The sequence below is a fragment of the Grampus griseus genome, assembly GCF_964374135.1.
Source record: "Grampus griseus genome assembly, chromosome: 6".
In the NCBI taxonomy this organism is placed as follows: domain Eukaryota; kingdom Metazoa; phylum Chordata; class Mammalia; order Artiodactyla; family Delphinidae; genus Grampus; species Grampus griseus.
The window spans coordinates 88,917,307-88,934,210 of NC_139000.1; the positions used below are offsets into that span (position 1 = coordinate 88,917,307).

A 16,904-nucleotide genomic window follows, 5' to 3' on the forward strand; every position below is an offset into this window, starting at 1 on the left:
AGCAGCCGCCTACTTCAGGCTGCCTTCCAACCTCCTCTGGGGCCGGCTGTCACCCAGCTTCACACCTGATGTTGTGGCAGCAATGCCATCTTTTTTAATTCATCTTTCCCCTCTCAAAATGAAGAAGGAAGCCCCACGTGGGCCCTCTTTCATCTACATCCCGACTATCACTGCCCACACAGGCACCATCTGTCCACGTTGCCATGCCTGTGTCCCCTCCTGGCCACCCACCTTCCTCTGGGCCACATCCCACCCACCAGGCCCAGTGCCCTCACTCCAGCTTCATGTCACAAGCCAGGTTCAGCAACGTGTGCTCAAGGCCCCCGAAAGTGCCCCCAACCTGAGTCAGACTGGCTGGCCCCCTTCCCACAACGCCCAGGAAAGGCCCTTCCAGGTCCGGCAGCGGGGCCTCCAGGCTTGCCCCGCCCCAGCAAGACTGTGGGTACTCTGAGTGGCCGACAGGAATCCCAAGCAAAGGCAGCCCAGGGCAGTGGAGGACATCTCCAGCAAGCACAGCCTTCATGGGCCTCAGAGAAGAGCCAGCCTCCTGGGGCAGCAACCCAGGACTCAATGAGAAACGTAAGCACACACGTTAGCACGGGGCCTCAGTGAGCTTTCAGGAAATTGCTGTAGCTGTTATCACGACCGTTAATAATTATACTCAGAGGCGAGGCCCTTTGAAACCTTCATAATTCAACCTCCACCAAACCACACCTACCCTTCTCTCTGCCCACAGTAGTTTCCTTCCTCCAAAGAGAAAACCCAGCAGAAACCCTTTGTTGAAAGGCCATCAGCCATGGAACACCTGCCTGGAACACCCACCCCCTCCCCAGGAGCACAGAGGCCCACTGACAGTTCCTGCCCCGCCCAAGGAGAAAGGCTTCACCGCCTGGTAGGGCGGTGGCCCTGACTCCAGAGCCCTGGAGGCCTGCTCCCCTTCGGCAAGGCTGCCTCAAAGGGCCTGTCTTTCCCACAGAGGCGCCCACGGGGCAGGCAGGCCTCTTCTCTGGCACACAAACCCAAGATGACAGACACAAATGCACACCAAGGCCAGCAAGGCCTGATGGGGCTTCTTCACCGCACACGCAACCTGCATAAGCCACAGCCAGTGGTGGGGAAGCCAGAGTCAGGTGCCACTGCTGCCACATGCAGGCCACAAGGGAAGGACTATGGAAGCAGGGCCACAGGGGCAGGGTCATGGGGGCAGGACCACAGGAGCAGGGTCATGGGGGCAGGGCCACGGGGGCAGGCATGCAATGACAGCCATGACAGCCCAGCTAAGCCCACCAGGGCCTGACAGTACTGGCCAGCCACAGACCCCTCTGCTATAAGTCTGGCACCTGTGCCAAACCCTGGTCCCCCGGCTCTTCTGCGCTCCTCCCCAGGACCTGTGGCCAGGGGTTTGTCCCAAGTCACATCTGAAGGGCAAGATCCCACTGTGACCTCTGGCCTGGCCAGCCCCACTCACAGAGGCCCAGCCTGGCTCCAGGTGGAAAGCTGGCTACGCTACCTCCGCTCTGTCTTGCCAGATCAAGGACACAAAGGGCCTGCCTCAAAAATGCATCTATAAAGCTCTCCAGGAAGCAGCCAGCAGGGCCAGAACGTTCCAGAGTCACCATCTTGCTCCCCTCCAGGAACAGAGCAGGGCTTTGTCTTTTATTATCACCGTCATCAAATATTTACAGAGGCTGACAGACATCTCAGGCAGGGCAGCCGTGAGCCAAACACCACACTTCCCAGGACAGGGAGGTGCAGGCGAGTAGGCAGGGCAGCCAGAGGGGTGAGGTTTCCTGCAGGGCAGCCACTGCTCTCTCCGACTGGAGCAAACATGCCCACCCTGGGTCTGGGTCCTTGTTGTCTGGACACAGAACCCAGAGCAGGCTGCCTCTATGCTGTCCCCACTGCAAGAAGTACACAGGAACAGGCTGAAGGGCTCTCCACACTCAGGACTCAAGAGCAAGGGAGTGAGCGGGCACCCATTCCAGCCCAGGCAAGCAGGGGCCTAGAGCTGCCAAGGACAGGCAGAGAGCAGCCCCGGACCCCCACGCCCACCTTAGCCTCCTCCCTCCAATCCGTTACAGTCCAGACTGGAAACTACCCAAGTCTGTCCATGGATCGACAGGCAGACCGTGAACACCTACACGGTAGAAAAGGGACCAACTGCCGATCGGTGCAGCCAGGGCTGAGTCCCAAAGGGCATACTGACATGTGTGGGCAGCAGACACAGAAGGCTGAACACACACTGTGTGATCTCCGTGCAGGCAATTCTAGGGCAGGCAGGCGATCTACAGGACGGTAGGCGGGCAACAGGACCCGGGGCCGGGGTTACAGGGAATGTCTGCCTCTGCCAGCTAGGGCTCACGACGCACTGACCTGCTCTGTAGGCTCCAGCAGTTTGACCGCCACGATAATAAAGCAACGCCCCTCTACTGTTTAGCATTTTATTTTCCTTTACTTTCAAAGAATACCATCTATCCCTCTCTTCTTAAAAACCCTTTCACTGTTTATTTTCATCTGCTTTTGCTTCATTTTATTTCTAACTGATAGCTTTTAATGTGTTTTGCCATTGTCCCTAAACTCATCCTGTCCTCTTCCTCTGAAGTATGCCTAGCTGAGTTTATTCACTTCCAGTGTCCTCTTTAACCTTCTTTTCACAAACAGCAAACGCAGTCCTCTGTGCGTACCTCCTCTCAGGCTGAGCCGGGTCTGCGGCCACAGCAACCAGACCCCAGCACGGGCAGACCACCTGAGGGCCCCAAAACCCACACCAGGGGTGCTATCCAGGGGATGTTAACCTCCAACTTGCAAAAGCAGCTAAGCAAGATGGGAGGGGGCAGGCAAGCCCTTCTGAGCTGGGCCCCAAACCCCAGGAGACAGTATAGGTGGGGAAGGTGGATCCGCTGGCATCTAAAGGCCAAGAATCCCACTCGCAGTCAGGGCCACCAATGCCTGGGAACACCCTTGCCTCTACCACCCCCAGGAACCAGCCCCCCCGTGTGACTCCAAATCACTCACAGCACCACACCTGTGCTAACACAGAAGCCTCAGTGTTCTCCGTCACCCCCTGGTAAAACCAGAACCCCCAGCTGCCCAGCCTGGCCACCCAAGACACCAAGAGCCAGCCACCCTCCCCACACAACACAGCCCCTACCCGTCTCCACGAAATGGCTCCTCCCCAACTGATAACCTTCTCCCCACGTGGTGGCTCCAAGTTCAGGACCACTCCGCACACACACAAGGCCCACAGCCCAGAGTCCTCACCCAGAACGCTCAGAGGCCGCTATCATGGGGCAGAACCACCCCAATCAAACGTCCCTAGGGAAATGTCTGGAAGCTTGTCAAAGCACAGACAGCCACCACTGAGGGCAGCTTTTGTCCCCCTAGGAGCCCAACAGTCCAGGTGACCAGGCCAAGACCTACATCGTGCAGGGTGGGGGCAACCATCCCAAGCAAAAGCTAGAGCAGATCATTCGCATGTGTCACAGGTCTAGTGCATAGCCCAGGAGAGGTGGGGGTGCTGCTTGGGTCCCCAGGGCCCGAGAATGTGCAGACATCGAGACTGTTCCATAGGGTCCCCTAGAACCAGCCCACTCTGCCTGTGGCTGTGGCCATCCAGACCCAGACCTTTGGGAACATGCTTCCAACCGGGAACACAGGATGGCCCCAAAGACCTAAGAGGATGCAGGGGGTCTTTCAACAGTGGCAGGGGACCCTCGCAATGCTGATAACCAATGACCCTGCAGTCCCCTTAAGTCAACTACTGCTATTGCACAAAAACACTTGAGGATGGAGTATTTCCAAAATCCAAGCACACGTGGGCCCCCACCACACCCAGGAAGGCACCTGGTGACTGCACCCCTGCCCTGCTCCCCATCCAGTCTCCTCCACCCTTCAAGCTTTCAATGTTCTTCCAAAAAAGCCAAATTTACTCTCCTGCTTGAAACTCTTAATTAGAGAGAAGAAATGCCACAGAACCTGTCAAGGTAGGTGTCAGTGGATTGCTGCTGGCCAATGCAGCAAAAGGACCTCCTGGCTTGAAGACACAGCCCAACAGCCAGCTCCTTCTGGAGGACCACAGCAGCACCCAGGCTGAGAAGCTGCATCCCACAGGGTGCAGGGGGGAAGCACCCTGACGTGTCTGGCCCCAGTCTGGAGATGACAGGAACATGCAAAAACCTGGGCCCAGCTGTGGGCAGGGCTGGGTGTGAGCCCACCCTGAACTCACCCCCAGGGGAAAGGGGAGGCTCGTGGATCCACTCATCCCAGTGGTGGGCTCTCACCACAGCTCAGGGAGGTGGGAGCTGCAGGCCACGTGGTGATTCACCATCACTGCACACGTTAGCACAAATGCTACAATTATGACTTTGCAAAATACCCAGAACATAAAAAAGAGACAAGAAGGGCATGTACCAAAGTGAAAACAGCTACGTCAGAGGAAAGAGATTTGGGACAGTTTTTTTTTTCAGGTTTCAGCATCTGTCATGTCCGTCACCCTAACCGTAACTTAGGTAGCTTGAAACGTCCCCCCCAAAACCGCACAGTGGCCTCCCCATCCATCGTCCGCCACCCCCTCCATCCTCACAACCCCCACTCATTGGAGGGGGTCCAGGGCTAGCACGTTGGGGGGAGGGATTGTTCTAGATTAAAACTGACACGACAACCAAATGCAATGCATGACTCTTGACTGGATCCTGGATCCAAACAGGAAAACCATCAGGAAGGCGCAGTCCACGTCAGACGTGTGGCTGACAGCACCCAAGTTAGATTTGAGTGTGACACTGAGCTATGGTTTTGTAGGAAAACGTCCTCACTCCTATATGAGATGTGTGCTGCAGTTTTCAGGGCAAGGTGGAAATGGGCCAGAATAAAACATATGCAGAGGTACAGAGATAAAGCAAATGCGGCAAAATGTTTACAGCTGGTAACTCTAACTTTCCCATCCATGTTTTTCAAAATAAAAAGTTTGTGGAGAAGTGTAAACTGGATTGCTGGCAGAGAGGAGAAAGCTCAGAGAAAGAGGAAAGAGGAAAGGGTAGGGCCAGTGGGTAGACAGCTAGGAGGCCATGTCACAGGGTCCCAGCCACAGACTCCTGGAGGTGAGAGGTGGAAGGAGCAGGGCATGGCAGCCCCTGGAGGCACCTAGAAGCAGTAGGGTATGTGGGTTGTTCTGTTCGGAAGACAGGCCCAGGTGGAAGAGGGCCTCATCAAACATGGGCACCAATCAGATCTTGGAGGGATGAGGTAATGAGCACCAGTAAGACCTTGGGGGGATAAAGTAACCAAGACAGACACGGGCAGGCACCCCTCACACTCGCCCACTGCCTGCCACCCCTGTCTACCAACAAAACCCACTGTGCCCAGCCCCAGGGAATAGATCATAACCCATCTATGCCATCAAGCCTTTCCCAGATGCCCTTGCAGCTAAGGGAGACCATACAATCTCATTGCAACCAGAAAAACTAAAGAGGCTTACTGGTAAACGTTTTCCTTTATGGATTAAAATATGGACACCTTACCTAACCTCCACCTAACCACCTGCTTGCTTCCTGACTTCAAATATGGTTGTGATGCCTGGAACTATGGCAGCCTTTCTGCCACCATGAGGCGACAAGACTGGGGACAAATCCAACAAGGCTGAGGAAAGCAGAAGAGAAAGAGGGACAGCACCTTTCTCCCTGCCAACATTGCTGAGTCACTAGGGCCCTGGACAGGCATCCCCAGATTTCAGATTCTGGGGATGATCAAAAGTCTGCACTGCTTAGCCACACTTGGTTTGCAGCTAAGAATTTTCCCAGCTTATCCACTCCTGAGAAAGCACACAGACAGCCAGGAAAGCAGGAGGCCTGGGGGAAAAAGTGGACGTCAGGAGGACAGGTCCTTCCAGGCAGCTTCTGGCCTGAGACAGGTAGGGAGTCTTCTCAAGGGCAAGGCCAGCTTTCCATGTCTAGATCCAAGTGCTGACAACAGCACCACCAATAAGTGAGATGGGAACCCCCATGTCTGCAATGTCTGCAACGCAGCCAAGACATGCCATGGGAACATTGGAACTCTATGTTCCAATGTTGGAACTGTTGGAACTCTACCAACAGTCAGCCAACACTCCTCGGAGCCCATCCTGGTCCCATGAGATCTTCGCAAAACTAAAGAAAAGGGGGAAGGGGTGCAAGGCCTCCCACACCCTGTCAAGAGCTTCACAACACAGCGAGTATTTTAAAGGCTCTGAGAAGTCCCACAACAGCAATTCATGCTTGACCCAGCACTCTTCAAGCCTATTTAGTAACACCCCTTTCCAAAGCAACCCTCTGAACACACATGCAAAATGACAATGCAGGGGAGAAGCAGGAAGCGTGCCACCAGCTGCTGTCTCTCTGTGTGAGCTTGGATGTGAGCCACCTTCCCTGAGTCTCCTTCTCATCTATGAAAACAGAGTCCCAAAACTTCTCTAAGTGGTTCTGAGGACCTGATAAACTCACACAAGGGTCCAGACATCCAAGAAAGCCCTCACCATACCACAGCTTCTTTCCTGCCCTCCTGCCCATGGCCAGCTGACAGCCTCCTGCCAGGGAGGCCCCCGAAGCCAAGCCAGGACAGCCCTGTGCAAACCACCAGGACTTGGGGACACCAAGCCTCGCCCAGCACCGCTCTCTACTCCACTGGCTCCTCTGCCCATGTGCCTGGGCAGGGCTCATGCCATGCCATCTTTAATTTCTGGAGCCACCATAGAGAGACCCCACTCCTGAACACCTGAGAAATACGCCCAGCTCAAGGGCTGACCAGCCTGGGTCCTCAGGGAGGTGGCGCATGAGGGGGACCACTGTCCAGTCCTCCTGACTTGTGCCATGAAGACCGCCTGGCACAGAAGCCCCTGGAAGCAGATGCTCAGGGAGCCCACAATCCAGGGCCACCTCTCTATGGCCAAGGATGCTCTGCCCAGACTGCAGCCTCCCCCCAGAGCACGGCTGGGCAGGGCTTTCTGGAAAACCCCTCCAAGAGGACCGGAACACAAAGCACAAAGACAGGAATGGACCCCAAACCAGATCCTCTCCTTGCAAACCAATAAATTGCATTAAGAGACACTCTAGAAACAAATAAAAAGATAAATTTTAAAAGCAGTGATGGGACTTCCCTGGTGACGCAGTGGTTAACAATCTACCTGCCAGTGCAGGGGACACGGGTTCGATCCCTGGTCCGGGAAGATCCCACGTGCCGCAGAGCAACTAAGCCCGTGCGCCACAACTACTGAGCCTGCTCTCTAGAGCCCATGAGCCACAACTACTGAGCCCATGTGACACAACTACTGAAGCCCACGTGCCTAGAGCCCGTGCTCTGCAACAAGAGAAGCCACCGCAATGAGAAGCCCATGCACCGCAACAAAGAGTAGCCCCTGCTCACCGCAACTAGAGAAAGCCTGCACGCAGCAAGGAAGACCCAACACAGCCAAACATACATACATACGTAAATAACTTTATATTTAAAATATATAACTAAATAAAAATAAAAGCTGTGACACTTAGTAACTATAGCTGTATTTATAAAATACATGGGGAAACAAGAACTTGAAGGTAATGTGCAAATATAGTAAGTAGTTATATTCACTTGAATTATGAGTAGTTTTTTCATTTCTGCATACTTCTTTAATGTAGCTGTTATGCTGCTTTGTTTTGCTTTTTAATTAATGAACTACTTTTTTAAAAGAAGTTCTCGGCTTACAGAAAGATTGAGCAGAAAGTACAGAGTTCCCTTGTACTCCCTCACACCTGCACACAGTTTTCCCTATTATTAATATCTTGCATTGGTGTGGTACTTTGTTATAACTGGCATGCCAATATTGATATTATTATTAACTAAAGTCATTGTTTATATTATGGTTCTCTCTTGGTGTTGCACATTCTATGGGTTTGGACAAATTTATAATGACATGTATCCATCATTATAGTATCACACAGAATAGTTTCACTGCCCTAAAAATCCTCTGTGCTCTACCTATTCATCAGTCCCTCCCCACTAACCCCTGGCAACTACTGATCTTTTAACTGTCTCCACAGTTTTGCCTTTTCCAGAATGTCATATAGTTGGAATCATACAGTATGCAGTCTTTTCAGATTGGCGTCTTTCACTTACTAATGTGCATTTAAGGTTCTTCCGTATCTTCACATTGTTTGAAAGTTCATTTCTTTTTAGCGCTGAATAATATTCCACTGCCTGGATGTACTACAGTTTATCTGTTCAACTACTGAAGGATATCTTGGTTACTTCCAAGTTTTGGCAATTATGAATAAAGCTGCTATAAACATCGTGTGCGGGTTTTTGTGCGGACATAAATTTTCAACTTATTTGGGTAAATACCAAGGAGCACGATTGCTGAATGATATGGTGAGAGTGTGAAGTTTTGTAAGATGTCGTCATACTGTCTTCCAAAGCGGCTGTACCATTTTGCATTCCCACAAGCGATGAATGAGAGCTCCTGTTGCTCCACACACTTGTCAGCATTTGGTGATGCCAGTACTCTGAATTTTGGCCATTCTAATAGGTGTGAAGAGATATCTCATTGTTTCAATTTGCATTTCCCCAATGAAACATGATGTGGAGTGTCTGTTCATATGCTTACTTGCCATCTGTGTATCTTCTTTGATGAGATGTTTGTTAAGGTCTTTAGCCCACTTCCCCCCACCCCCACCCCCGAGCTTTCCTCTGTTCAAGAAGCCAAGGTCAGAGGCAAGGAGGGGACCATGGTTCTGTGTTCCCCTTCCGTGACCCACAAAAAAGGTCTTGGCCTATTTTTTTTTTTATAATGACGAATTTTTTCTCTGAACTTTATTGATTTATTTTATTTTTGCTGTGCTGGGTCTTCGTTTCTGTGCGAGGGCTTTCTCTAGTTGGGGCAAGCGGGGGCCACTCTTCATCGCGGTGCGCGGGCCTCTCACTATCGCGGCCTCTCTTGTTGTGGAGCACAGGCTCCAGAGCGCAGGCTCAGTAGTTGTGGCTCACGGGCCTAGTTGCTCCGGGGCATGTGGGATCCTCCCAGACCAGGGCTCGAACCCGTGTCCCCTGCACTAGCAGGCAGACTCTCAACCACTGCGCCAAAAATAGGGAAGCCCCTATTTTTTAATCTGGTTGTCTGGTTTCTTATTGTTAAGTTTTAAGAGTTCTTGGTATGTTCTGGGTAACAGCCCTTTATCAGATAGGTGTTTGACAAAGATTTCCTCCCAGTCTGCATCTTGTCTTCTCATTTGCTTATAGACCTTTGCAGAACAGAAGTTTTTCATTTTAATGAAGCTGAACTTAGAAAGTTTTTCTTTCATCGATCATATCTGTGGTGTTGTGTCTAAAAAGTAACTGTCAAACCCAAGGTCACCTACATTTTCTCCTATGTTATCTTCCAGGAAATTTACAGTTTTGCATTTTACATTTAGGTCTATGATCCATTTTGAGTTAACTTTTGTGAAAGGCATAAGGTCTGTGTCCATATTCATTTTTTTGCACGTGGATGTACAGTTGTTCCAGTACCATCTGTTGAAATGACCATCTTTCTCCATTGTGTTGCCTTTGCCCCTCTGTCAAAGGTCAGGTCATATATTTATGTGTATCTGTTTCCGGGCTCTCTATTCTGTTTCATTGATCTATTTCTCTATACCACACTGCCTTGATCATTTTTCTTTTATTCTTTTCCAAAACTTCTGACATAAATTGGAGGTAATGATCAAGTATTCCAGGAAATCTTAGAATTCAAGTCTCTCAGGAACAGAACTGGATATGAAAAATACTTGAAGCGGGAAAACCTACAGCTGACTCAGGTTGCCAACCTCAGATAGGCTGGGCTTCTGCATCCTCACCAGGGGGCCTCTCCACCCAAAACACAGCTCCTGGATTGTCTGTGGCCAGAAGCAGATCCTAATATGCTTCTTAGAGATTCCACCTGCTTCACTCACACCCTTTCCTTATCTGCAGCTCACCAGCCAGGTGCTCAGGTAGAGCTGCAGGGGCACAGGCCCTCAGTCTGCCTGCACCTGGAGGCCCCTGGGCCACCCCAGGGGCCCACCTCCAGCCTCAGGCAGGCCTCCCTGCTCCTCCAGGTTCAGCTTGCTCTCCACTTCAATCTCAGCTTCTTAAACTGTTCATCTGCAGGGTGAGAAGAGGCTTAACTCTGAGTGCCCACTCTCAGCAGTGCTGCACACTCGGTGCTGAATGTACCTCTCCACAGTCCCCATTGCACAAACAGGTAAACCGGCGTTCAGAAAGGCGGGTGCCCTCTCTATGGCCTCCCCACTGGGAAGCTGTGGGGCTGGGGTCCAAATGCAGCAGGACGCGCTCCCACAGTGTTTGTATGCACTGCACGGTGTGCCCTGCCTGGCTGCGAGGCTCCTAAGCGCCCCTTCCCACCACCTCAGGCAGAGGCTGGCACCGTTCAGCCACGGCAGACCACAAAGGAGACCCGAGCCTGTGGCCTGAACCCCTGCAGGACGGAGTCAAGCTCTTCCCCATCTAAGTGGTGACCTACGGCTCCGTGTTCTCACCTTCGGCATCATCCAGCTCCAGCCTGAAGCCAGCCCAAGCTACTGGCCCCAAGAGATGCCTACAGCCAGGCAGAGGGCTGCTAGGGTCAGCCATTCTGGAAGGTGAGTGGCAGACACCCAACAAGTCCAGCCAGCCCAGGACCGCAGGACAGTCTCTCCACAGACTGACTCCCTTGCTTCCTGCAGGCTTCTCGCAAACACCCCTCCTCTGTGAGAACCTGGCTCTCCCACCATGACTCTCCTGCTGACTGTGGTACACCAGGGCTGGAACCAGGACACATGCTCAAAAAATGCCTGCTGAGGGCTTCCTTGGTGGCGCAGTGGTTGAGAGTCTGCCTGCCGATGCAGGGGACACGGGTTCGTGCCCCGGTCCGGGAAGATCCCACATGCCGCGGAGCGGCTAGGCCCGTAGCCATGGCTGCTGAGCCTGCACGTCCGGAGCCTGTGCTCCGCAACGGGAGAGGCCACAACAGTGAGAGGCCCGCGTACCGCAAAAAAAAAAAAATGCCTGCTGAGCCAATAAACCACACCAGCCTGCGCTGCTGAGCCTGGGCACAAGACCCAGCATTGGGAACCCTAGGGAACGTCCAGTTTCTACGCTCCTCTTATCAATTCTTTCCCTTGCCACCATAATGTTCCAGCTAACAGTCCACCAGCAAAGCTTCACCCACCTCAGAGTTACCCAGTCACCACCTGGAAATGGCACAAGAGGTGGGGAGATGCTCACCAGCCCTCCACCCAAGTTAGACAGTCTGGGGATCCCCCCCTCTGGGGTCCAAGTCACTGGGCAATTCAGGCCTGAAACGCTCAGCCTGGTACCCTCACACGCCAGGGCCCTGAGGATACCTTGAGAGGCACACACTCGGCCACAGGAGCACCTGCTTCCAACAGGGAATAAGCTGCAATGCCCAATGTGCCCACAGTGGTGACCCACGGCTCGGGCTGCTTGTTCATCATTGCTGACCACACTCCCCTCCCCAACAAAGCGTGGGGATAGGGGAGGGGCCTCTGGGTTCTGGATGCCCACACTTCTGCACTGATGGGCCCCTCCCCAGTGCATTTCACAGGCCTCTCAGGAAGTTGGCACCAGCCTTTCTCACCAACCAAACTAGAACTGTGGTCAAGATGACACATGAGAGGCTTCCCTGGTGGCGCAGTGGTTGAGAGTCCGCCTGCCGATGCAGGGGACACGGGTTCGTGCCCCGGTCCGGGAAGATCCCACATGCTGCGGAGCGGCTGGGCCCATGAGCCATGGCCGCCGAGCCTGCGCGTCTGGAGCCTGTGCTCCGCAACGGGAGAGGCCACAACGGTGAGAGGCCCACATACCGCCAAAAAAAAAAAAAGATGACCCATGAAACATCATTTGGGAAAGCAAGCTCAGTGTTGACACCCAACTGCTTTCAAATTACACCTCTTCCAACAAAATTGTGCCCTTAGAAGATTTTTTAAAAATAAAAATATAAAAGCAGGGTGACTGCCAGCCAAATTGAGTTGAGCCCTTTCTAAGCATCTTGCTCCAGCAAGTGAGCACCATCTCCTCTGCACACCCCCTCATCTCCCCATGTCAGCCAGATCGGGCTGCTTGTGGCTCCTCTGAAAGCAACACCTGACCCTCCCACATGAGGCCACAGGGGAGACCTCTCAACCCTGGGCCCGCGGCTGCCCAGCACCACAGGGCACATGCCTGGTCTATGAAAGGCGATGATGCACCTATGTGGTCAGGTGTGTGAGCTCAGCACCCAGTACAGGTGGGGCACCCACAGCCAGGGGCGAGGTGCCAAACCACACCAATAGCAGGCAGACCTGGCCACCCTCTGAGGACAGCAAGGGGACCCGGCATGCTCAGCACGGCTGCACACGACAGGCGCCTACAGGCATTATCCACTGCCAGGGTGCAGGAAGGTGACACAGAGGTCTGGCTGTGGTGGGTGAGTTGGGAAAAAACGAGTCCTCCGTGGCCACACGAAGGAGACATCAGCAGATCCTGTGGTCCCCACATCCACAGCCTCTCCCTGGCCTGGAGTCCAGGCCATCACCACCCCACGGGAGCCCAGGGACCTCTGGGCAGTGCAGAGCAGCAACAGGACAGCTTCATGATGACACCTGAGGGGTCCAGACACCTGTCCCTGGCTGATGGGGGCTCAGGCCCCATGGTACCTCTTCAGGACTCTCATGGCCCTCAAAGTCCCTGCAAGTACTCCAGGCAGAGGGTCAATGACTGACACCTCCATGAGGCTAAATGACTCCCACACTGGGCACAGGCCAGGACACAAGCGAGGGAAACATGAGTTGCGGGTAGAGTCCCCCAAGAGGCCGTGCCCAACCCTGTAACTGCAGCTCAAAGCAGCCTTCTGTGAGCAGGAGGCAGCACAGAGGACCCTTGGAGACAGGGGCCTGCTGATGGGAGGGGGCAGCACTGACCAAGGGGGCTGAAAACCAAGGCTCTCTCCAAGTTCTCGAGGAAGACACTTAAGCAGGTGGTCCAGGAAAGGCCAACAGGCCGCCTCCAATGAGGCTTCTGGACACTGGCTGGGATCTGGGTTGGCTGCATTTTCTCTGCTCGGAGGCCCCACCCCTGGCTCAGAGGCATCAGCAGGTGAGAGAGGGTGCCTGAGTCACCTGAGACCATGTCAGTGGTCTACACCTACTCCCACCCCAGGCAACCCAGAGTCAACCAGAAGCCTCCAGCTATCCCGTGCACTGTCTGACAGGATGGGGTCTGTGAGGGGCCAGAGCTGGCCACAGGGACGTGGGAAATGTGAGCCAGAGTAAAGGCAGTGCTCTGGGTGCATTTGTACTTTCCCTGTTGCTGTTATGTGTCCTGGTGCCAGAAATGAACATTCATTCAAAAGAAAACAGAAGGGGAGGTAATATTTTTAAATGGCTTCCCCCCAAAAATCAATGTCAGCTTCAAACGTCTGGAGAATTCAGGAGATGAAAACACCTCGCTGCCCTTCACTGTGATATGAACACATATTGCCCTTTCTGCAAAGCTCTTTCGACACTAAATTATAGAAGGAAACTTGAAGTCGTGGGGATCTTACATCCTCCAAGCCAGACTTATTAGGTCCAAAAATGCGGCCTTTCCTCCCCTTGGCAGGGAACCCTGGAAAAAGCAAGCGGGTGACACTGTCTCAGTTCTGGGGGAGGCAGGCAGGTGCCAACATCCCCCATGGTCCCAAGGTTGAGAGGAGGAAACAGACTTTTGAGGGTCGATTTCCAGGGCATTCCAAAGATGCCAGCTGAGGAGCTTATGGGGCTTGGGGAAGGGAGGGTTGGAGGGCAGTAGGAATACTGCAAAGCTCCCCGTACTGAAGGGCAATGCTCCTGGCAACCCACCCTCCAGTGGGAGCCCTGATGCTTGGGAATTCTGGGGGCTGGGTGGAGGATGAACATCTCCACCCTGTGCACTAGGAAACCCCCTCCCCAGGCGCAAAGCCAGCACGCCACCTGTCGCCCTCCCTGGTGCTTGGTGGTCCGAGAGGACTAACCTGGCGCCCTGCCCTCCACCCTTATCTCCTCTCCTAAGGACGGCCATGCTAGGTGGCCTCTTCCCATGATGCTGCAATCCCCCTCTACCATCTGTATCCTCACAGGTGACCTTGGTGGGCTCTCAACAATAAAATGGGGGAAACAACAGCCTCCTGTTTGGTGAAAAGGAGAGTGCACACACAGCAGGCTCTAGGCTGGTTCCCAGCCCCCTCTGGTGTAAAACCCTCTCAGACCTACCCATCAGAAGGCAGCTGACCCTAACTGCTGCATATCAGCCCTCTTGCTGGGGGAGATACAGGAACAGCTTCCCGGCTGGCATGGGGCCCCCAGTAACTACTGTATAAGAAGCAAAACCAGACAGATTAGAAGCCATCTCCCACTTTCCTACTCCCACCCAGAGTACAGGAGTAAAAGCCCCCTGGACAGCAGCCAGGCTCCACTCCGGTGCCGCTCTGCTTAGGGACCCAGAGGCAGAACAGCTTGCCTTGCCTTAAAGGGAATGGGAATTAACAACCTCCTCCAAGGGTCACATGCGCCTGCAATGCCTCAACCAGATCAGCTGGGCTCTGCTGCTGAGGTCTAACTCAGCTCCCGCCTGCTGCAGCACCCCCACTCCTGTCCTCCACCCGCAGAGGCATTCCGCAGCAGAGCACCAGTGGGTGCTTGGAGTGCCACACCAGGTCACTTGCAAGAGCGAGAAGGCGAGGAGGGAAGGCACACAGCCACACTCTGGAATCAGGAATCCTCTTTTCCCTCTCCGGTCTTCCCTTTCCGGGTCCTCTCTCCCCTGTGCGTTCACACACAGCAGTGATGCCCAGCTCACTCCTATGCCATCCCAGCACACCATCCCCAGGGCCCCAGACCACAAACCACTGAGGCCACCCCTCAGCAGGTCCCCGAACCTGCAACCGCGAGGGAGGGGAGTTCTCAGTCCCTCTCAGTGAGGGACTCGATAGGCCACCCCGGCTCCACCATGAAAAGTCCCTATTTCCACAACAGAACCAAGGAGCTGTGAGGAGGGGTGGTCTCCGAAGCTCTTTGTCTCAGGAGAAAGGCTGAGGACAGGTGGACACTGGACAAATTAGCCAGCTCACATATACACACACACACAGGCCACCCTGCAGGGGCCCAGAGGACAAAGCAACCAAATCCCACTTCTGAGCCAAAAAGGCAGGCTGCCTGCAGTGTGGCAGGCGGCCTGCATCAGGACTGGCAGGCCCAGCTAACTTTCCAGGGCGCTGGGGTAGGCTTACATCCGCATGGCCAGCTCTCGCAGAGTCCAGCCCCATGCCTGACAGCTGTTCCCCCAAACAAGGGAGGGCCAATAAACACCCACTGTGACAGGTGCTGCCCCAGCTTCCACGGCCGGCCCAGGACAGCCTGAGTTACCGTTTATATAATCTTCCAGGGCTGGGGCTGACATAGCCAACATGAGGGCAAGGTTATGAAAAATTCAAGTCCAGAGCCTTTGCATCCACAAAAACCAAACCTAAACAAAACCAAACCCCACCTGCATTTTACATGACTGGGTTTTAAGACTTCTCACATATCCATTTTGTGAACTAACGGGACATAGTGACAACACTTCCACGCTTTGCCCCAGAGGCGCCAGGGCCCACCATCCCTCACCATAAACAGACCCCAGGTGAAAAGCCCCTCAGACATCCCCAACTGGGGCATCCACACTCTGCAAGACGCAGTAAGGTGCTCATTTAAGAGCAGCTGAGAGTCCCCCAAACCACCCTGTGACCACTTGGACACAGGGCCCTGCAGCCCACACACTGCTTCTGCACAGACACAGACGATCCAGACAGCCTGGGTCAGTACAGCCCAGAAGAAGGAGCGGCACTGATCGGCACTGATCGGCACTGAAAGACACGCCCTCCAAGTGCCCAGTCTCCATCATGGGCCCACATCGTGCCACACTTAGACACCACACACTGGGAGATCCGACCTCCGTCACCCAGCCATCACCACACAGACCACCAGCGCAACCAACCACCCACCCAGAGGGTGACACACAGAGGGCCGCTGCCAAGGGTGGCTAAGGCCAGGCATGGCCCGATGCCAGAACGCACTCGCCCACCACCACCTGCGTCCATCTCGCCCCTCACCTGCAACTCGCACCAGGCTACCTCCACCCAGGTCTCCGTGTCCAGCCCCTTGTAGACCGTCTTGAAGGAGCCGCGCCCAAGCTCAATGTCGAACTTGAGGAAGCGGCCGTCCAGGGAGGTGGCCACAGCCTTGAGGTCGTCCTCGTCGTCCTCCTCCTCCTCGGGCTCCTCCCGGCGTGCGCGCCCGAGCTCTGGCCTCGCCTCGAGAGCCCCCACGTCCTCCTTCCTCGCGGCCGCCGCCGCCTCCTCCTCTCGGGGACCGCCCACGGGGGCAGGCGCGGGCGAGGGCGCGGGGTCCGGGCCAGGCTCCTGCGTGCCCGCGGGCTCAGGGCCGGGGTCGGCAAGGTCGCCCAGCGGCGCGGCAGGCGCGTCAGGAGTGGGGACTGCCGGGCGACCGCGGGCGCGCTCGGCGATGAGGCGGCGCGTCTTGCAGAATAGCAGCACCCTTCGCTGCAGCGGCTGCGGGGGCTGCGCGCCCGGCGACTCGGCCCCCTCCAGGCCCAGCGGCTCCTCCTGATCAGAATCCACCACGCTGCGTCGCAGGAAGCGCTGGGGCCCGGGCCGCGCCGCCCGCGCCCGCGGCACCGCCGCCGGCTCCGCCATGCCCGCGGGCCCCGCACCGCGCCCCGCCTCCATCAGTGCGCCGGGGGCGTCTCGGCGGCCGCCATCGTAGTCCATCTCTGCGAGCAAGGACACACAGGCCCGTGTGAGCGCGGGCCTCGCCGCACCTGCCCGGGACGTGGGATGAGACAGCGCCGCCCCAGGGCCCACGGCCTGCCCGCCC

At 55.0% G+C, this 16,904-nt stretch overlaps 1 protein-coding gene across 8 annotated transcripts in view; it reads right to left on the bottom strand.

Annotated features, from left to right (window-relative positions):
* WNK2 (WNK lysine deficient protein kinase 2) overlaps positions 1–16,812 on the bottom strand; it is a gene marked incomplete at its 5' end in the record, with an annotated part of 155,085 nt that extends 138,273 nt beyond the window's left edge. For 6 of the 8 annotated variants that reach the window (XM_082656718.1, XM_082656717.1, XM_082656716.1 and 3 more), the window contains one exon: positions 16,121–16,798. In XM_082656718.1, the coding sequence (XP_082512844.1) occupies positions 16,121–16,798 (678 nt within the window). Of the gene's footprint in view, positions 1–16,120 lie in introns of all 8 variants that reach the window. The other 2 variants (XM_082656720.1, XM_082656719.1) reach the window with 1 other exon arrangement.
* Between the last annotated feature and the right edge of the window lie 92 nt (positions 16,813–16,904).